This window comes from Globicephala melas, chromosome 2 (genome assembly GCF_963455315.2).
Source record: "Globicephala melas chromosome 2, mGloMel1.2, whole genome shotgun sequence".
Classification (NCBI taxonomy): Eukaryota; Metazoa; Chordata; class Mammalia; order Artiodactyla; family Delphinidae; genus Globicephala; species Globicephala melas.
In genome coordinates this window covers 739,072-758,200 of record NC_083315.2, presented here as the reverse complement: position 1 = coordinate 758,200, position 19,129 = coordinate 739,072, and the positions used below count along the sequence as shown (strand labels likewise).

Here is a 19,129-nt window from a genome sequence, read left to right as displayed (position 1 = left end):
GGGGGTATAGGTCAGGGGGATTTCAAGGCTCTGGCTGGAGTAATCGGTGCGTCCTGGTGCTGCCGATTAGGGAACACATCAGTTAAAAGTCTAGACCCACCCACCCCCAATATAGTGACATGTCACGTTATCCTCATCTTTGGTCTCTAATGACAATATGACCGTTCTGTGGAGTTTCACCACCACAGCCGTCATGACTAGAAATACTTTGATTTTATTCTTTTATACACACAGTCGGCTATTACATCAAAAATTTAAAAGTGAGAAAAATCACAGAAGAATGAAAACTAGTCAGCTGTATTGAGCAGTTCTTTTTGTGTTTTCTGCTAACAGAAGGAAAGAGAAAAAAAGACATGCGTCGTTGCCTGACACCTGCCAGCCCATTGGCAGTCTATCTGTAGCCTCCTTTTTCTCCCTCCTTGCAAAAGTAACAGTCCCTCGGCGACCCCCCAGCTGCCACTTCTGTTCGGATGAACCGGAGGACGCTCGCGCTGGCAGACGCTTTACGCTGACGCCTGCCGCACCCTGTGGCCGAGTAGGGTTGCCTCTGTTGCTCTGCAGCTTCCCCTCGCCCCGTTTGCAGAGGCTCCTTCCCAAGTAGTTGCCTTCTTACGGTTGCTGTGGCAGGACTGGACCGTCAGTTTGATTTTCCTTATACTGTGGTCAAGTGTAAAACGCCAAACACGTCCAACTACTGTAACACTTTTTCCCTTGGACTTTGTAGGCTTTGCTCTCTGTGCACGATACTGTGGCTCTGAAGAACTATGATCCCGTGTTGCCTCCTATGCCTGATGATATTGATGAGGAGGAGGACTCGGTGAAAATCATCCGTCTGGTCAAGAACCGAGAACCGCTGGTGAGTTCTGGGCTACGTTTTATGCTCAGCTACGAGTAGATGCCATGATGAAGCCACGTCTGATGGGCACATACCGCTGATTCCTCTCTTTAAAATGTACTTCCTCTGTGTCCTGAACTTTGAAATAAATGGAGCATTCACACCTAAAGCATGGGATTTAGAGAAATTAAAATGGAGCCAGATAAAATGGCAGGCATTCTTCTGGTTATAAATAGGAGTAGTTTTTAAAATGTGACTTGTTGACATTTATAAAAGACAGCATAACGTGCACCAGTTACAGCTGATGTGAGATTTAGAAGTGCAACTAAAAATAATGGCTTATGGCTTTTCTAGAAAGCTGATGGATTTTAAAGTGACGAGGAGAAATTAATCAGGTATCCGGTATTTCAAAATGTAGATGTAACCATTTGTTTTAGCCCCAGAATTTATACAGTGCTGAACCATGTCAAGGTCTGGGGCAGGCCGACTAATGCCTCGCACCAGCCCGCGGTGATGTCGTGTCCTCATCTTCAGAACCTGTGGATATGTTACCTTAAAAGACACAGGGAGCTTTTCATGAGTAGTTAGGGATCTGGAGACGGCGAGAGTCTCTTGGGTCATCAGGCGGCAAGTCACGAGGGTTCTCATTAATGGGAAAGAGGGAAGCAGGGGGTCAGAGGTACAGAAAGATGTGATGGTGAAAGCAAGGGTGGGAGTGATGTGGCCGAGAGCCAAGGGACGCCAGAAGTGTCTAGAAACTGGGACAGGCAAGGACCGGATTCTTCCCTAGATCCTCCAGGACCAATGCCGCCCTGCTGGCACCTTGATTTGGGCCTGTAATACCCACTTTTGCCTTCCTATCGATACCTCCAGACCTGTAAGATAATGAATTTGTGTTCTAGGAAGCCACTAAGTTTGTGGACATTTGTTCACAGCAGCAAGAGGAAATGAGTACAGAGTGTATCCATATGAAACTATATTCAAAAGGAAGGTAAATGTCACAGCCTAGCAGTTGGCTTTAAATGTGTTGTGGCCCATTTATTCCAGTTAAAACATTTTTGTGTTCTTAAGGCAAATGGCGGTTAGTCATACAATAGTTGCTGGGCACTGTGTTATATACTCTACATACTGATTATAGTTAATCCTCACAGCTGGTACCATTTTTTGGTTTTTACAGACTAAGAAACTGATATTCAAAGAACGAAAGCAACTTAACCCACAGTAGCACAGCTATTGAGATCTAAACTTGACTCTCTTGCTTCAAACACTAGTTTTTTCTTCTATACCACATTCTGTCTTTATACTTTTTGGTACTTTTTATCTTCTTCTTTCGTTTAAAGGCAACTGTGGTATGTTAATAAATACATTGGACACTCTTACCCAGAACAATGTACGGATAACTTTGCTTATCACAGAAGGATGCTTGAGCCCCCGAAGCTCATCGGTGGGTGCTCTAAGGCTCCCTGTAGCCCTGGTTAAGGTTGTTTGGTTTAGATCATACACTAACGCTTTTCGCCTGTGGTTATAACTCTCTGCTGGTAACCTAAGTATGTCTTGGTCTTTATCGTGCAGGTAGATGGTACGCAGACTAGATGGAGAAAGAGCTCTCCTGGGACCTGTCACCATAAAGTGACTAATCCTGGGTGGGTTCTGTGTATCTGCCAATAAGAAGTATGTTTCTGTTTTGACAAATTCACTCTCTTAGAGAGAGAATTCAAAGACTGGCCATCTTGAGGAGATCAGTAATTCATTGCTAACAATTTGTTTGATCAGTCATAGTTTTCCAGAGGTGGTGGTTTTTGGTGTGTTGCTTTGGTGAGCTGACATTTAAACAGGCATCAGCAACATTTAAGTTCCGTGCTTCCTGATCGAAGAAGATCTTCAGATGTTAATCAGAGAAATTAGGCATGTACTGCGTGGGGATTTCTCAAAAATTTTAACTGGACCTGCTGTAAATTAGTTTCAATTTAAAAAGAAATTCAATGAAGTATATAAAATAATGTAAAGTTGTGTTTTCACAGTCTGTTACTGAATAAATCACACCCTTTAGCTCATAACAAGCATGTAACAACTGAAATAATTAGACCTAACTTTGAGGTGATAATTCTTGGTCATTAGCTCTCTTTTGTTATAGTTTATATAATACATTAAATTCATAGTTTAAAAATGAGAAACTGGGGAACTTCCCTGGTGGTGCAGAGGTTAAGAATCTGCCTGCCAATGCAGTGGACACGGGTTCGAGCCCTGGTCCGGGAAGATCCCGCATGCCACAGAGCATCTATGTCCGTGCACCACAACTACTGAGCCTGCGCTCTAGAGCCCGTGAGCCGCAACTACTGAAGCCCACGAGCCTAGAGCCCGTGCTTGGCAACAAGAGAAGCCACCGCAATGAGAAGCTTGCACGTGGCAACAAAGACCCAACACAGCCATAAACAAACAAATATATAAATTTATTTTTTAAAAGAAGTAAATTAGCCAAAGGTTTTTTTTTGCCAACATATGCAGTTAACTTCTTTAAACTCTAGGTTTCATTTTCTGTATTTAATGCAATTTAAAGTAATTTTGAGTACTTTAAAAAATTATTTTAGTCACTGGCTCTTCGCATTCCTGGTGAGCCACAATTTGATTGCATGATTTTTGTTCAAGGGGATGTATTAAAAATAAATAAGAACTTCATGTAGAAAACAGAACCTCTAACTGGGATGAAGAAATTCCCAAAATTATTTGTTGGGACTCCTGAAAAAAGTATTAAGATTTTAAATATTGTTTTAACGCTGGAACATGGAATCAAGTGAGAATTACTCGTCTTGAACTTTTCTTCATCCAAATGCGTAATTACTGTATTTTCTTTAGTTTGACAATTATTGTGAAAGTGAAGAAAGATTATTGGGTGAATAAATTTATAGTTTAAAAAATGCACGACCCAGAAAAATGGAAAGTATTTATTTTTAACAAACTCATCATTTTATATTTGTCAATTGTCTTCTGTCATTTTGGGGAGATCATTGGAAAAGCCACAGCTGCCGAAGGGGGTCCAGGGGAAGCAAAGACCAAGAGAAAATATAGAGTCTAAGGCATCTTTGGGAGAATGGGTCTGAGTAGTAAGACTCAGAAATCGTCAAGTGAGGGAAGCCAGGCTGACGTGAAATTCCAGCACGTGGACGGATGGTCAGGAGCTGGCAAACGGTTCAGAATGTGATTTTGTCGTCAGGCCGAGGGGTAACGTGCCAAAATAAGCGCCGAGCTTGCATTAGGTGACCTCGGGGGAGGTTTGCTCTGCATCCTTGTAGCCGCAAGTCATGCATTGCAGCCTCCGGCTCCTGATCAGAAATCAGGAGATAAGCCTCTTTCTTGTGTGAGTGTTTGGAACACCACTGACATCTGATGTGTTCGAAATGCTGTGTTAGGTTCTTTGCATTATGCCGGCATCAAATGAACGTGACCCAGAATGATCAGGTAGAAGCTAGCTGACAGCTAGATTTACAGGGAGCATGGTTTCCTGGGGGAGAGGCAGTGAACACAGACCATGTCGGTATTTGGGAATGGAAAGGAGCAGGGGTGATAGTTTGAGGGGAGGGATGGATGAAAGAATTGCGAGAAGGGGACAAGGGAACTGGTCAGGTCGCAAGGAACAGGGCTGTTCTCCCTCCCTGTGAGTTCGGAGCAATTTATACCTGTTATATCCAGAAGAGTAATTTTTAGACCGGCTGAAGAAAATGAAATTCTCTTAGTGAATGTGTGGGCTATGAGCCTTAATTTTCAGTGTTTCTTGCATGGATTTTCCTTCTACTTCTTTTAGAACAGGGGTTCTCAGACTCTGGTATTACTAGGGTTACCTGAGACGCTTACTTCAGACGCAGACTGTAGGGCCTCTGCCCCCAGGAGTCCACGTCGTAGCTTCAGGTCGGGCCTGGGAATCAAATAGGTTGTAAAACGTGTCGCAGGCCTTCTTGACGCCAGGGTTTGGTCAGCCGTACATGAAAGCCCTTGTTTCAGAAGTCCGACCTGGAATTGACCGTGCCACCTCTTTAAGGAGGCCGTAGGGCGTTGGCAGTGGTCTCTGAGGGACAGTTTTTATTTGCGTCTTAATGCTTCTTGTTTCTAAACCATTTTACAGAAGTAACAAGAAAAGTCTAACCAGAATGTTAACTTCTCAGTCTAGCCTAAAGCTGTCTACACTCTGTCATCAAAATCACATAGAATAAATTTAAAATAATTATGGAAAAAATTTCTAAGTATTAAAACATTAGATTCCATTTTAATTTATATTTCATCTCAGACTGTACCGTCAGAATGTCGACTTTTGTGCAGTATCACATGAAACGTGCTCTATGTTACTGGGTTTTGATCTTATTTCTAGTACATTGCCCTAGGAATACATCAAGGAATTGTGATAATAAGGGTTTGGAAAGCAATGTGGAAATAGAAAGTGTTCAAGAATGTAGGGATCAGGGCTTCCCTGGTGGCGCAGTGGTTGAGAGTCCGCCTGTCGATGCAGGGGACATGGGTTCGTGCCCCGGTCCGGGAAGATCCCACATGCCGCGGAGCGGCTGGGCGCGTGAGCCATGGCCACTGAGCCTGCACGTCCGGAGCCTGTGCTCCGCAACGGGAGAGGCCACAGCAGTGAGTGGCCCGCGTACCGCAAAAAAAAAAAAAGAATGTAGGGATCAAAAAGAAGATTGAGTCAAGTGCTGGTATCCTGTAGAAAGTGAGAGACCGTTTCTCAGGTCCGTGGTTTACCCTGCACGGGGAGGTAGAATCAGCAGAGAGCAAGCATGTCTATTTCAAGGTCCTATCTGTAGCCATAGGTAAGTATATTTCAGGGCCTATAACAAGTCCTGTAAGTGTTGGAGTGCTTTTCTCCCTCCGCACACCCTGGAAGTGATTTCTTTCAGCCCCTGGCTTTAAAAACCATTTATGTGCCAGGGACCCCCAGGCCCCTTTTCCTTCCGGACCTTTCGTCCGATCTTTAAATTTGCACGTCCATCCGTCTGCCCAGTGTCTCCATTTGGACGTAGCAGGCATCTCAGTCTTCACGTGTCTGCAAGTAGACAGTCTGGTCCAGCCCTGTGGTTCCCCCTCTCAATGATGGACAATCCCATCTCTGCAGTTATGCAGCCAGGAGCCATAGAGTCTACCTGTGATACCTCTCTTTCTTTCACATCCCATTTCCGGTCCACTGGGAAATCCTTTCAGCCCTACCAGTATATTCCAACACACCTGGCCCACTTTTCCTCACGGCTCTTCCTGACCGTCAGATCCAGGCCTCCAGCATCTTTGCCCTCGATTGTTGTGACAGCCGCCTCCTTGTTTGCTTTTTTTTTGTTTTGTTTTTTTTGCGGTACGCGGGCCTCTCACCGCAGTGGCCTCTCCCGTTGCGGAGCACAGGCTCCGGACGCGCAGGCTCAGCGGCCATGGCTCACGGGCCCAGCCGCTCCGCGGCATGTGGGATCTTCCCGGACCGGGGCACGAACCCGCGTCCCCTGCATCGGCAGGCGGACTCTCAACCACTGCGCCACCAGGGAAGCCCTCCTTCATTCTCTTCTTACGGCAGGTGGAGGGGTCCTTCCGGATCATGTCACTGCCGCTGTGCAGGTTCTCCCTGTTTGTTTTGCAGCTCAGTCCAGAATCCTCCCGGGGACCTACAGAGTGCTGCGCGCTCCGACTCCCTGACCCACCTGCTGCTGCTTCTCCCCTTTTACGTTGCCCCAGACACAGTGGCTTCTTTGTGCTTCTCTGATCGTCCATTTTGCCCTGTTCTTTCGCTTTGGGTAACTCCTTCATCTCCTTCCAGCCTTTTCGTTGAGAGCGGAGTCTTCATATGCTGTCTTCCCTCTCCCTGCCCTACCCCCTCCGTAGTTTTTACCACCTTCTAACGTGCTGTAGGATAGATCTAATTGTTTCATCTTCTGTCTGTTGTCTGTCTCCCCTGTGAGAATGTAAGCTCCATGAGGGGGAAGAAACGCCTGGGTTTCTTTTTTTTTTCAGCAATGTGTCAGAAACCCTTAGACCAGAAGCTGGCACATAGTGGGTTCTCAGTAAACATTTATCAACTTCACTGAGCACAGCAGACTGGATGGTTCCATACTGAAAAACTGTCATCCAAGGTGGAGCAGGACATTTGTTACCTAATTTCGTGTTACAAACCACCACCCAAAGTTTGTAGCTAAAACAATAATATTATCTCTCTCGGTTTTGGAGGTTGACAGGCTCAGGTGGGCAGTTTTTCCTTAGAGTCCCTCCTGCGTAGTTAGACAGGGGCTGAGACTGGAGGCACCTGAGGGTTCCTTCATCCCCAGGACTGGTGTCTGGGCTGGGTGGCTGGGAAGCTGGGGGCTGGTCAGGCATCTCTTTTAACAAGTGGCATCTCCACCTGGCTGGCTTGGGCCCCCTCACAGCATGGCTGTACACGTGATCTCTTCCATGGTGGCTGACTTCCCACAGAGCCAGCATTTCAAGAGTTCCAGAAAGTTGGCTGCAAGTCTTCTCACAGCCTTAGGTGCCCCAGAACCATTTCACCACTTGACGTGGGGGTACAGCAGGCGCACACCAGGAGGGGAGAATCGATGCTCTGCATCTGCAAAAGCAGCGGTTACGAAAGCGATTCTCATCAATGTGCCTCAGACAGGTTCTGACGTTACTGCATACTAGTTGTCTGATCTCAGGCAAATTATAACCATTTGGCATTCAATTTCTCATCTATAAAATACAGATAAGTAATCTTAAATTAGATAACTAGACCCTTATGACATTAGGCGTACTTTGGTGCGAGAGTTTGAGACACATTGTTAAAGAAAGTGAAAGTCGATCTAATTACACTAATTAGTTCTATTAAGGATATTACATTTCCAGTCATCTTGGCTACAAGTTATTTGTTTAAAAGCAGAAAATACCAGTAATTGAAGAGTCTAAGGTTTATGACCATGGAGAGATACCCATTCAAGTCTTCGGCCTTGAATGCATGCGTAGGTGAGGAAAAATGCCACAAAATTATCGTAACACTTAATTATTTAATTTTTTTGCTATTAGATATGTATTTGATAGCTGTCATATACAAAATAAAACGTCATATAGAAAGCACTTACTACAAATGGATTCCTAATTTTGTTTCCATATCTATTTGGTAATGCTGTACACGTGTTTATTGGCGAACGCGAGAAGAATTCCACCTTCTTGGGGGTGCGCCCTGCCTCCACCTCACGTGCACCTCTTCAGCGCGTGGTGTGATGTTGGTGGCCCGTCTAAACCACTGCCAGTTTCTTGGAAGCAAAGTCATGAAAAGGCGTTCAGAGTAACCGTGTGTACCTGATGTTCTGACGAACAGCATGCAGTTAATGTGCTTCTGAACATGCATAAGTAAAGAATTTCTGGGTTCTTTTTGAAACTGTTTCCTAATCTCACGCCAAAATGTTAGTTCCATTTGTACCTAGGTGCAGTCCTATTACATAAAAACCTCGGAGTAACAGATGTTTTTCCCCCCCCCCCCACTTTCTTTATTATCACTGCTGAGTTCCTTTACTGTAATGTAATAGTGTAACAGAAGGATCACTGAACTAAAGGTCAGGTGATCTGGGTTTTAGTTTTCTAGTTTATATAATCTTTTTTCTCTTCACTTCACCTTCTCTGTTTAGTCTACCTTCTCACAGGGTATTGTAAAGATAAACTGAAATGAGGAAGCGCTCTAAAAGGGTAAAAGCAAATAGTATTCAAATACAAGGTATTACAATGGAAAGAAGATATTTGTACATTTTGCATAGTACTGAGGAGATTAAAGGTTTCAAAAGTCTTTGTGCTGAAAACCTTAGACGATCTGTGTGGTAGAAAGTTGTGTGTCTAGTGATAAGTATTTGTGAGCAAATGGCACGACTTCTGTTCCCCCTTCCTTTACTTTTTGTAGCGTTTTTACTTTTTCCAGATGAATGTCCTTATTTCTGTCCTTATTTCTTTCCTACCACCCAGTACACACATTTACCCACAGATACTATTTTTTTCCTTAAAAGGGAGCTACCATTAAGAAAGATGAGCCCACCGGGGCCGTGGTTGTGGCCAGAATCATGAGAGGAGGAGCTGCAGACAGAAGTGGTGAGAGTTTGAACGTTAGGCGGGCGTGGACGGGGCGCGTGGATTTTGTGTGTCACATTTCCGGGATGTAGCTAAGAGGATAACAGTCTTTTGATACAATACAACAAAACAGTAATAAGATATCGTACTCTGTGTTAAAATGTGGGAACCTATTTAGATGGTAAATTTCATTCTAGAATACTTTACGGTCTTAGCTTATATAGGCTTCCAAGGTTATATTAAGACTTAGTTCAGTGTTTCTGATTTGAAAAGTACTACTGAAAGCACACAGCCTTTTAAAAATTTATCTTAAAATGAAAGTAATGTGCATCTCTAGAAAAAGACTGAGATGCCTCTGCTGTTGCTTTGGCAGCGTTGTGATGTTACGGCCTGGGCGAGGCTGGAGCCGCAGCCTCTGAAACCTCAGAGGCCTGGGATGTGCACTGAGGGTACCACACGGTGCTTTCAGGATGGGCACACTGCAAACCACCGCTTCTTTTGTACGTAACACTGCTTACTTTCTGAATTTGCGATTTCTCAGGTCTTATTCACGTTGGCGATGAACTTAGGGAAGTGAATGGGATACCTGTCGAGGATAAAAGCCCTGAGGAAATCATTCAGATCTTGGTAAGCTGAACATTTACTTAAAAACTGCAGTGAAAATGAGGTTGAATCACTGTATTTCAGACCTGGTTGTGAACACAGGATTTGGATTTAATAGTCCAGGGTTTGGATCCAGCGCTGTTACTTAATCCCCCTTATGTCCTTGGAAAATACCTTAATCTCTTTATTTCCTCCCTGTTTTCATCTACAGAATGAGAATAAGAAGTGGTAACTCTCTCACTGGAGTGTCTGGAGCGTTAAATGAGCCAATGTAGATCACGAGTTTGACAGGGCCCATCTCAGATTAGGTCCTTAATACATGGCATGGCTTCGCTCACTCAACCGCCCCTCGCCTCCTGCTGTGCGGCCCGGTTCCTAACAGGCCACGGACTGTTACGGTCCATGGCCCGGGGGTCGGGGACACCTGCATTAACACACACACACACAAACTAGAAGAAGGGGAAGGGATTATAGGGAAGACTTCCTTTCTTTCTACTTATGCCATTTAGTATTATATAAATTCTTAATAAGGTTAGTGAGTTACTTCTATGATAAGCAGTAACAGTGATATTACCATTTTGAAATCACTCCTTTATAAAATTCTGATATTTCTACTATTAAACCCCCATTTTATGTGAGTCTCTGCTGCACTGGAGCTGCTTCCATATGCTGACAGAAGCTGGTTCAGTGCAGCTTTTCCCATCCTGGCTTTCAGTGACTTCATGCTGCTACATTGAAACTGGCTGTGATGGAAGTATTCACACCATGGAAACCGGCAGACGGTATCAATCAGGGCCTTCTTAACAAAATGGAGTCCTGGCCACCAGCACACACTGATAGCGAGAGCCTCAGGGAGGTCCACCGCCCCTCCCCCTCTCGCCTTTCCTCCCTGTCCGCCTGTCCTCCTAAATACGTACTTAGTGCTTTCACAGAGCTTACCATTTAGTGAGGGTAACAGACATTAAGAAATAATTGGGTAAGTAATTACATAGATATGGTTATGACAAATGCTAAAAAGAGAGAAAGAATGACGTAAGGGTGTGTTAAAGGCAGACCTACTATTTAAAAACAATTTTTTTGAAGTATAGTTACTTTGCAATGTCGTGTTAGTTTCAGGTGTACAGCAAAGTGATTCAGTTACACACACACACACACACACACACACACGTATATACATATGTATATCCTTTTTCAGCTTCTTTTCCATTGTAGGTTATTACACAATATTGAGTAGAGTTCCCTGTGCTCCACAGCAGGTCCCTGATAGGAAGACCTACCCTTGTCTGAGGTAGTCAGCAAAGAATTTGGGGTATTGTTGCTTGCTTTAATTAAATTAGAATGGACAATCTTTTCATCTTTTAATTAATCTGCTACATTTGGTACTTCTCTTACTAACCAGAATATAATAGAGATGAGTGTTTTTCATTATTTTTCTGATGAGCATCGCAACTAATTGAATCATGTATTTATAGCCACATTACTGGTAGTTGTAGGAATTTTGTCCCTGAAACCTGGCTGCTGAGCCTTAGATGCAGCGGTCTGAACCTTGCACACGGTCTGTTCTTGCCATTTAATCCTGTTTAAGGCACTGTGCATATTCTTTCTATTTTGAAGTAACTCAACATGGATGGTAATACATTCATCGGCATTTTAAAAGTGCACAAGAGGTAAAAGTGGTTTAGTGGTTAATGTTTTTTAACTTATTTGACAAACTTTAGTGCCTCTCACGTTACAGGAATTTCTACAAAAATAGTTTCCTCGGTTTGTTCTGTCTAAGTAGTAGAAACCCCAAGCTTGTAAATTTTTAGAATCGTTTCATTTTCTGCCTATTTGACTTTCTTCCTCCTTGGCTCCAGCGGTCTTCTTATAACTCTTTCTTTCCTCTGACATCAGGCTCAGTCTCAGGGCGCAATCACATTCAAGATTATACCCAGCATCAAGGAGGACACACCATCAAAGGAGGGCAAGGTAACCGTTCCTCAGAAACCTTTTTTTTTTGTGGGAACCAATGTTTTTCCATTTACTAAATGGAACACAACAAGTTTATCTTAATATTCTGTTTCTTAAATCAATCAGAGTTAGAAGAATGTTGGCCACTTCACATTTATTTTTTTATATTTATGCATCTGAAACGGAACTTTCTTCCAGATGTTTATCAAAGCCCTCTTTGACTATGACCCTAATGAGGATAAAGCAATTCCATGTAAGGAAGCTGGGCTTTCTTTCAAAAAGGGAGATATTCTTCAGATTATGAGCCAGGATGATGCAACATGGTGGCAGGCGAAGCACGAAGGAGATGCCAATCCCAGAGCAGGCTTGATTCCCTCAAAGCATTTCCAGGAAAGGTGAGTTCCTGGCACAGAATCATGGCCTGTCTTCAGCTGACCTTTTGTTCTCTGCAAAGTACCATTCCAGCATACTTGTGATAGAAGAAGCACTAAAACCTTGCCTTAGAATTCCTTATCCCTCAGGTTTGGGTTTCTGTTTTGTCTAACGAAGCATGAATAATGACCAAAAATAATATGACACTCTCAGGTCATATTCAGTTTTTGTTACGAAACAAATGGAAAATAGCACATTAATATCTGAAACTGTATTGATGTGAAAGATGGAAAAATAAAGAAGAGTGATTTCAGAGTGGGGAGAATTTATGAAAATTTGAAAGTAGAGGATTTATTTCTTAATTTGAGTAGATTGCATTGTGTTCATTTTTTCCTCCAACGTTCCATTTTTTTCTTAAGGCTTTTAATATTTTGGTGTTATGTTAATCTTGGATCTGTACTGAAAATTGATAGGCATATTGACCTTCTTTTCCCCCAGGAGATTGGCTCTGAGACGACCAGAAATATTAGTCCAGCCCCTGCAAGTTTCCAACAGGAAATCATGTAAGTTTGTTAATCAGAATGCAGAGTAACTAAGTCTTGCTGTTTACTTTTGACTGTGACAGCAGGTGTTTGTGGTAGAATAAGAGGTCCTATTACCTGTGATAGCGTTTGGATCATCATTTCACAAGAACCAACAAGGAACAAATTCATAGTGGGAATAGGAAAGTGAATCTTTTGAAGAAAGGGGTGTTTGGGGTTGTTTATAATAAACCCATGACTCACTCTGTAAGAAGAAAGCTAATAACTACAGCTCTCTTTGATTCTGAATTTAGGTATTTTATAATGTAACCTAAAAGGCAACTCTGATTTCTCTAAAGCTAGGAGGTTTGGATAAGATTTTTCTCGGTAAAGATTGGAGGAAAAAAATCCATCACTTTCTAGGGCACAAAAGCAATTGTGCCTAAAACGGTCATTCTTGTTCTGCTTTCTTCCTTGCTTATTTTTGACATCACAGTAACTCTGACCTTCACCCGGTCTGTTCAGAGTTATTACCAAACTAGATTAAAAGAAAACAGGAATAAGAAAAACGATGATGTAGGATTACTGGAAAAGAATGGTTTTTCTTTTAACCCAGCCTTCTCTCAGATTCTCTTTACTTCTCACCTCCCACCTCTTGTGAGTCCCCATCCTACTTTATCTTCTCTGCTTCATGGTTCTAGGTAGTTTAAGAGTTAAAAAAAAAAAAAAGCCCTTTTGTTTTCAGCATAGAAATCGTGCGTTAAAAGGTGAAATAAGCAAATAAATGGTCCTGGAATTTCACACCAACATCTGTTTTTAGTATCGTTGCATTTTTTCCCATCTCCTGTTATTTCTGTCAGTTCGTGGAAGCCTAGAGCCCAGGAATCACGTTATAAGGGAGCCAAACTGCAGTCGAGTATAAATCTCACAAGCAAGCTTCAAGCAGAGCACTGACTCAAAAGCCTGCTTGTTCTTGCTCTGTTAAGTCCGGGCAGAAGGAAAAAACACTTGTCGTAGAATGCCACGTGTCCCGCGACATCGAAAGCTTCAAGTTTAACCAGAACGTTGCATTGTTCTTAAGTGTGAAGCATTTTCACTGGCAGCTCATCCAGTGGAAGGGAGCTCTGCGGCCTCTACCTGACCTGCTCTCTGAGGGTTTTATACATTTGGGGGCCTGCACGTTGCTTATACATTTGGTGCATGGGGGATGAAATGTGTCTAACTTGAAAATGAAATAAATGGGATTCTACTCGAATCTGAATCCATACTCTAATTTGCTTGAGTTTTAGGCAACTTAGAAATGTGTAATTGGTTATAATTATGAATTTTCACTTACTTAAAAATTTTTGATGTATTTTTTTTGTTTTAAAGAACTGTGCAAAGTAGAGAGATTGTCTTCTTAATAGCTCTCCCCAAACTGGTTTCAGGATAAATGTGTGAGTGAGTGTGTGTGTGAGTGAGTGTGTGTGTGTGTGTGTGTGTGTGTGTGTGCGCGCGCGTAGAGCTCTAATTGTAATGGAGGCTATTTTGTCTTTACATAATTTCTTTTTTTTTAATTTAATTTTATTTTTTTATATAGCAGGTTCTTACTAGTGATCTATTTTATACACATCAGTGTCTACACGTCGATCCCAATCTCCCAGTTCATCCCACCGCCCCACCACCCAACCCCTCTTTCCCCGCCTGGTGTCCATATTGTTTGTTCTCTACATCTGTGTCTCTAATTCTGCCTTACAAACCAGTTCATCTGTACCATTTTCCTAGATTCCACATATATGCGTTAATATACGATATTTGTTTTTCTCTTTCTGACTTCCTTCACTCTGTATGACAGTCTGTAGGTCCATCCACGTCTCTACAAATGACCCAGTTTTGTTCCTTTTCATAGCTGAGTAATATTCCATTGTATACATGTGCTGCGTCTTCTTTATCCGTTTGTCTGTTGATGGGCACGTAGGTTGCTTCCAGACCTGGCTGTTGTAAATAGTGCTGCAGTGAACATTGGGGTGCATGTGTCTTTTTGAATTATGGTTTTCTCAGGGTATATGCCCAGTAGTGGTATTGCTGGGTCATATGGTAGTTCTAACTTTAGTTTTTTAAGGAACCTCCATACTGTTCTCCATAGTGGCTGTATCAATATACATTCCCTCCGACAGTACAAGAGGGTTCCCTTATCTCCACACCCTCTCCAGCATTTGTTGTTTGTAGATTTTCTGATGATGTCCGTTCTAACCAGTGTGAAGTGACACCTCATTGTAGTTTTGATTTGCATTTCCCTAATATGAATTTACATAATTTCTTTTATATGTTAATACTCTGGTGTTTGAGTTTCAGGGCTTGTCTTTACGGAACGTGGTCGTCCTTTCACCCTTTCTTCCTTTTCTTCTCTCTATTTTTAACCTAGATTTTGATTCACTGGGAGATGCATTGTTTGTTCTCAGAGGTAGATGTTCTTTACTTTTAAATAAAAAAATAAATCTGATCGATATTATCCAAAGTAAATACAGCGTGTAGTAAATACAGCCTCATTCAGAGAGACCGTATACTTCCGTGAAAATTAAATAAAAGGCCACTGTCTTTCTTCTCAAAAAATTGAAATTTCATTTAAAATTCTTTGAATGTTGTCTCATAAACCCCTGAACTCAAAAGTTATACAAAAATCATTGCACTGGATCTGAACATTTATTTATTTATTTTTTAAATTTATTCATTTGGCCTCACTGCGTGGCACGTGGGGGGACCTTAGTTCCCTGACCAGGGATCAAACCCGTGCCCGTTGCATTGGAAGCGCGGAGTCTTAATGACCGGACTGCCAAGGAAGTCTCTGGCTCTGAACATTTTTATAAGTATTTAAAAGCACTTGGTTTTGTAACCTGTGTATCTGAAAGTGATTTTTTTTTTTAATGTAACTAAATCTTATAAAGACCATCTGACTCAACACTTCCTGGACTTCAACCTTTGGTACTTAGGTTTTTGGAATAGGACATATGTTATCATGCCCTTTGCTAAATTACAGAATAATACTATGAAGAAAAGCAGAAAGTTGATATAAAATCCTTTATTTTTATATTTTATTTTATTGAAAAAAATCTGTATATATTTTATAATCGATCTATTTAATTACATTGAATAGTCATGGAATAGGTTTTAAGAAAATTTCTGATTTAATATAAAATTTCTAAAAGAAGAATAATTCTCTCATGTTGGTGTTTATAAATTTATGAAAAATACTCATGTTGATAAAAGTTTTCTGCACTAAATTTCACAAGTGCTCTTAAAACCTAGGAAGATATTGGTTAAGCAATGAGTTTAGAATAATGACTTAAAGGTCATTAGCCAGTTAACTTTTTTGACAAATTGGTTGCTTTTGTATTAGTAGGATTTTACTCTTTATGTGATTCACAGTGTATCATCATAACTGAAGTCTTCATGGAGGAAAAGTTCATGGAAGATGGCTCTGGTGCTGTAGGGCTTCAGCTAGCGTGCACACAGAGGTCAGAAAGGACTGGAGCACCCCAGTACTGTTATCTCTGCCTTTATATTTGTGCTAGAGCTCTGGGTCCGGGCTCCATGGATAAAAAGTCAGAAGCCGTGGTAGTACCGACCTCCTCCGGCTTCTCAACTGGCACCCTTATGCAGAACTCTGAGTGTGGGTGGTGTTCATCCTTGATGCTTGGTTATTTCCTCTCCTTAGGAATCTTGGAGTATCTAATGCACATACAGAAAACAGGCTCTTCAAACGAGGTGTTCCTCGCTGTGACCAACGTTTAGGTTGTTCTCAGCAGGACACGGGGTGCGTGTTTGGGGCCCAAGTAAGCGCCTAGCTCATGTCTCAAGCAGCACGTAGGGGCAGTTCTCCTGACAGACACTTAGCAGCTTGCAGTTCTTGTGTCGATAGAATTTACCCTACGACTTTCCTGCCAAAGCTTATTGTTACAGTTCAGTTGCATATACAAAGCCATATGATAGCACCTAACCTTTGAAAAGAAATATGAATTTCTTTGATTACTTGAAATATTGTTTGTTCCCTTTCTATTGAAACATAAGTATGTAAGTTAGGAATTAGCTTCTTAGTAGCATAAACAGTAACTTTAACTTCAATCCGATGTAACTTATATTTAAATCGAGTTCTTATTCATGTACCATATTTTACTGCAGAATGTTCAAGTATGATACTTACTTACAGTGCTTGGTTTCCTTTTTTTAGTTATCAAAGTATAAATAGCTGAACATTTCTAATAATGCTGATTGAATAATATTAATGAAGACGTTTTCTTTTACAAAATAGCTCTAATAGAATTCTAGTAATAAATAAACGAGAAATCAAAAATGTACAATTTATTGGCTTTTTAAAAATTAGAAGGTAAAGACACAAAATAATTTAGAACTTGTTTTAACCGATTTTGATGGTTATCATGTGGGTAAAAAAGAAAATATGTGACTGCAGGCAAGAGGTGTCCATTCAAACAGGCTGTCACCAAATTCACTCAAAGACAAGTATTTTGTGGATTGAAGATCTCAAGCTACCAACAACAGAATTTAAACGTTGAGGAAAAGAGTGAATTCATTCTTCATGGCACCAGTGTTGTGGAAGACCAGACTTTTGAGCATACGATATATATCATTGCTCTACAGGTTGTTGTAATACTGCTTTCCAAGTTGAATAAGCACCTTCTTCCTGGCATCTTAGATAATGTTTATTTACCGTGTTCACACATAAATTTAATTCAGAAATGAACAAATAGATTGCTTATGTTCTTAAATTTCTGTATCTAAAACTGTGTCAAACATTTTTTTAATATTGGTGGGATCATGTGTAACAGAAACATACGGGGTTTTAAAAATACTGGAAATATTTCTTTCCCCTGACGCTCTTTGGGAGGTGCCGAAGATCGCAGCTCCTGTAGAAAGAGGTGGAGATGGATTAACTTGTAAACTGCACCTCTGACTGTTCACACCATGAGACGGTTGAGGTCAAGGCGTTTCTTGCTGCTTACGTTCCGTCTGTGATATCCTTACCTATGTAAAGATAACACTGTCAGGGTGTGTGTTTAGCTTTTCCATCTGAGAGGTGCTAAGCCGTATGGTCTCTGGGGACCCGACGTCATGCAGGTAAGAGGGTTGATCAGCGGTTAGGGGTCTGGTCTTTGGTCATGGATCACTGCAGCCTTTTAGGGGAGATGGCATTGAGCGGTGAGGGGTCTGAGAAAGCAGTTTCTAGAGTGGGGCTCTAACTTTGCCCCCAGACTATCCCACTGATAGAGACCAGCTTCTCCACTTGTCAGGAGTATCAGACACGTCCCATGCGGGGTGACCTCCAGTGACCGGGGAAGTCCCTCCTGCCTGGTGCGCAGAGCTCATCAAGTGCTTTTCATGTGAGCCTCCACACTCCTTTCTCTGAGGACGGCAAGTCTCTCTCTTCGTGACCTTGGCCTCTCTCTGTGCTTTTTATAATTGTCACATCCTGCACGTCCGTGCTTGGTGACGTAGCATGGACTCTTGCTGTGGCCGGGAGAGGAGAGGGCCCCTCCCCAGCTCTCCTGGCAGAGAAACACCTGAGAGGTTGATGTTTCGGGGCGGGCCAGAGGCTGGAGCAGCAGAAGGTGGACGGAAGTAGTCGGGAAGCTTGAAAGAAATGTGTTATTTCCGTTGACCTTTCCCCTGACGTGCATTTTCTGGCTTGAAGCTCCAGGTATTAAAAAGTGACTTCTGATGTGATGGCGTAGCATGGTAGTTCAAAACTCAGACCCTGGAGCCAGACCGCGTGGGTCCACAACCCAGCTTTGCCACGTACGACTGCTCCCTCCCTTTCTGCCTCTCATTCCCCATCTGTAAGATGGGGATAATACTTCCGACCTCATAGAGTTGTTGGAAAATTAAGTTTATGCGTTTGACATCCATGCAGCAGTGCCTTACCAAAGGCAGTCCTGCCGCTTATCCCAGCTGTCTCCTGAGGTCTTACCCTCTGTGTATTTTCCCCCTTTGTTTTTCCTACTGGATGTCTATTAAGCATGTGCTTGCTATTGGATATTTGCGTGTGTTGTATCGTGCTAAATACCATTCTCTTCCTACTTAAGAACGGCAAGGAGGAAATACTCTTTTGCCCATTTATGGAGCCTGTTTAGGACCTCTTATTAGCATATGAAATATACATATACCACATGTAATTTCAGTTACAGATTTTATTTTGTGGATTGGCTTTGGTGTTTTAATTTGTGTGTGTGTGTGACATGGCTTTTATCATCTGCTTTATGTGACATTGAGTCTTTTTTTTTTTTTTTTTTTTTTTTGAGGTACGCGGGCCTCTCACTGTTGTGGCCTCTCCCATTGCGGAGCACAGGCTCCGGACGCACAGGCTCAGCGGCCATGGCTCACGGGCCTAGCTGCTCCGCAGCATGTGGGATCTTCCCAGACCGGGGCACGAACCCGTGTCCCCTGCATCGGCAGGCGGACTCTCAACCACTGCGCCACTAGGGAAACCCTGACATTGAGTCTTTAATCATGAGTGCAGTACTCAAGCTATCCTGCTGTCTCTATCAGAAAATACACTCTGTTCAACACTCAACTTTACAGCAGAAATGTCTGAGGTCACAGCTTGATCAGTCTTAAACACAGCTTGTGTTATTTCTACCTAGATGCCTGGCTTGGCTATCCTGTGTCACATCATTCATTGTTTGTTTTCTAATAATTTGTTTTAGATGCACATGACATTTCAGAGCTACTAAGAAATGAGGGTAAATAAACTCACAACTTGAGTGACTCATACTGTGAGCCTGAATAATAATGA

General features: G+C 42.3%; 1 protein-coding gene across 5 annotated transcripts in view; it reads left to right on the top strand.

Moving 5' to 3' along the window:
• The window catches only part of MPP7 (MAGUK p55 scaffold protein 7), a 413,704-nt gene that overhangs the window by 320,741 nt on the left and 73,834 nt on the right, over positions 1-19,129 (top strand). For all 5 annotated transcript variants that reach the window (XM_060291639.1, XM_030832320.2, XM_030832311.2 and 2 more), the window contains 6 exons: positions 725-856; positions 8,836-8,917; positions 9,438-9,523; positions 11,393-11,467; positions 11,648-11,844; positions 12,320-12,384. In XM_060291639.1, the coding sequence (XP_060147622.1) occupies positions 725-856; positions 8,836-8,917; positions 9,438-9,523; positions 11,393-11,467; positions 11,648-11,844; positions 12,320-12,384 (637 nt within the window). The remainder of the gene's footprint in view (positions 1-724; positions 857-8,835; positions 8,918-9,437; positions 9,524-11,392; positions 11,468-11,647; positions 11,845-12,319; positions 12,385-19,129) is intronic.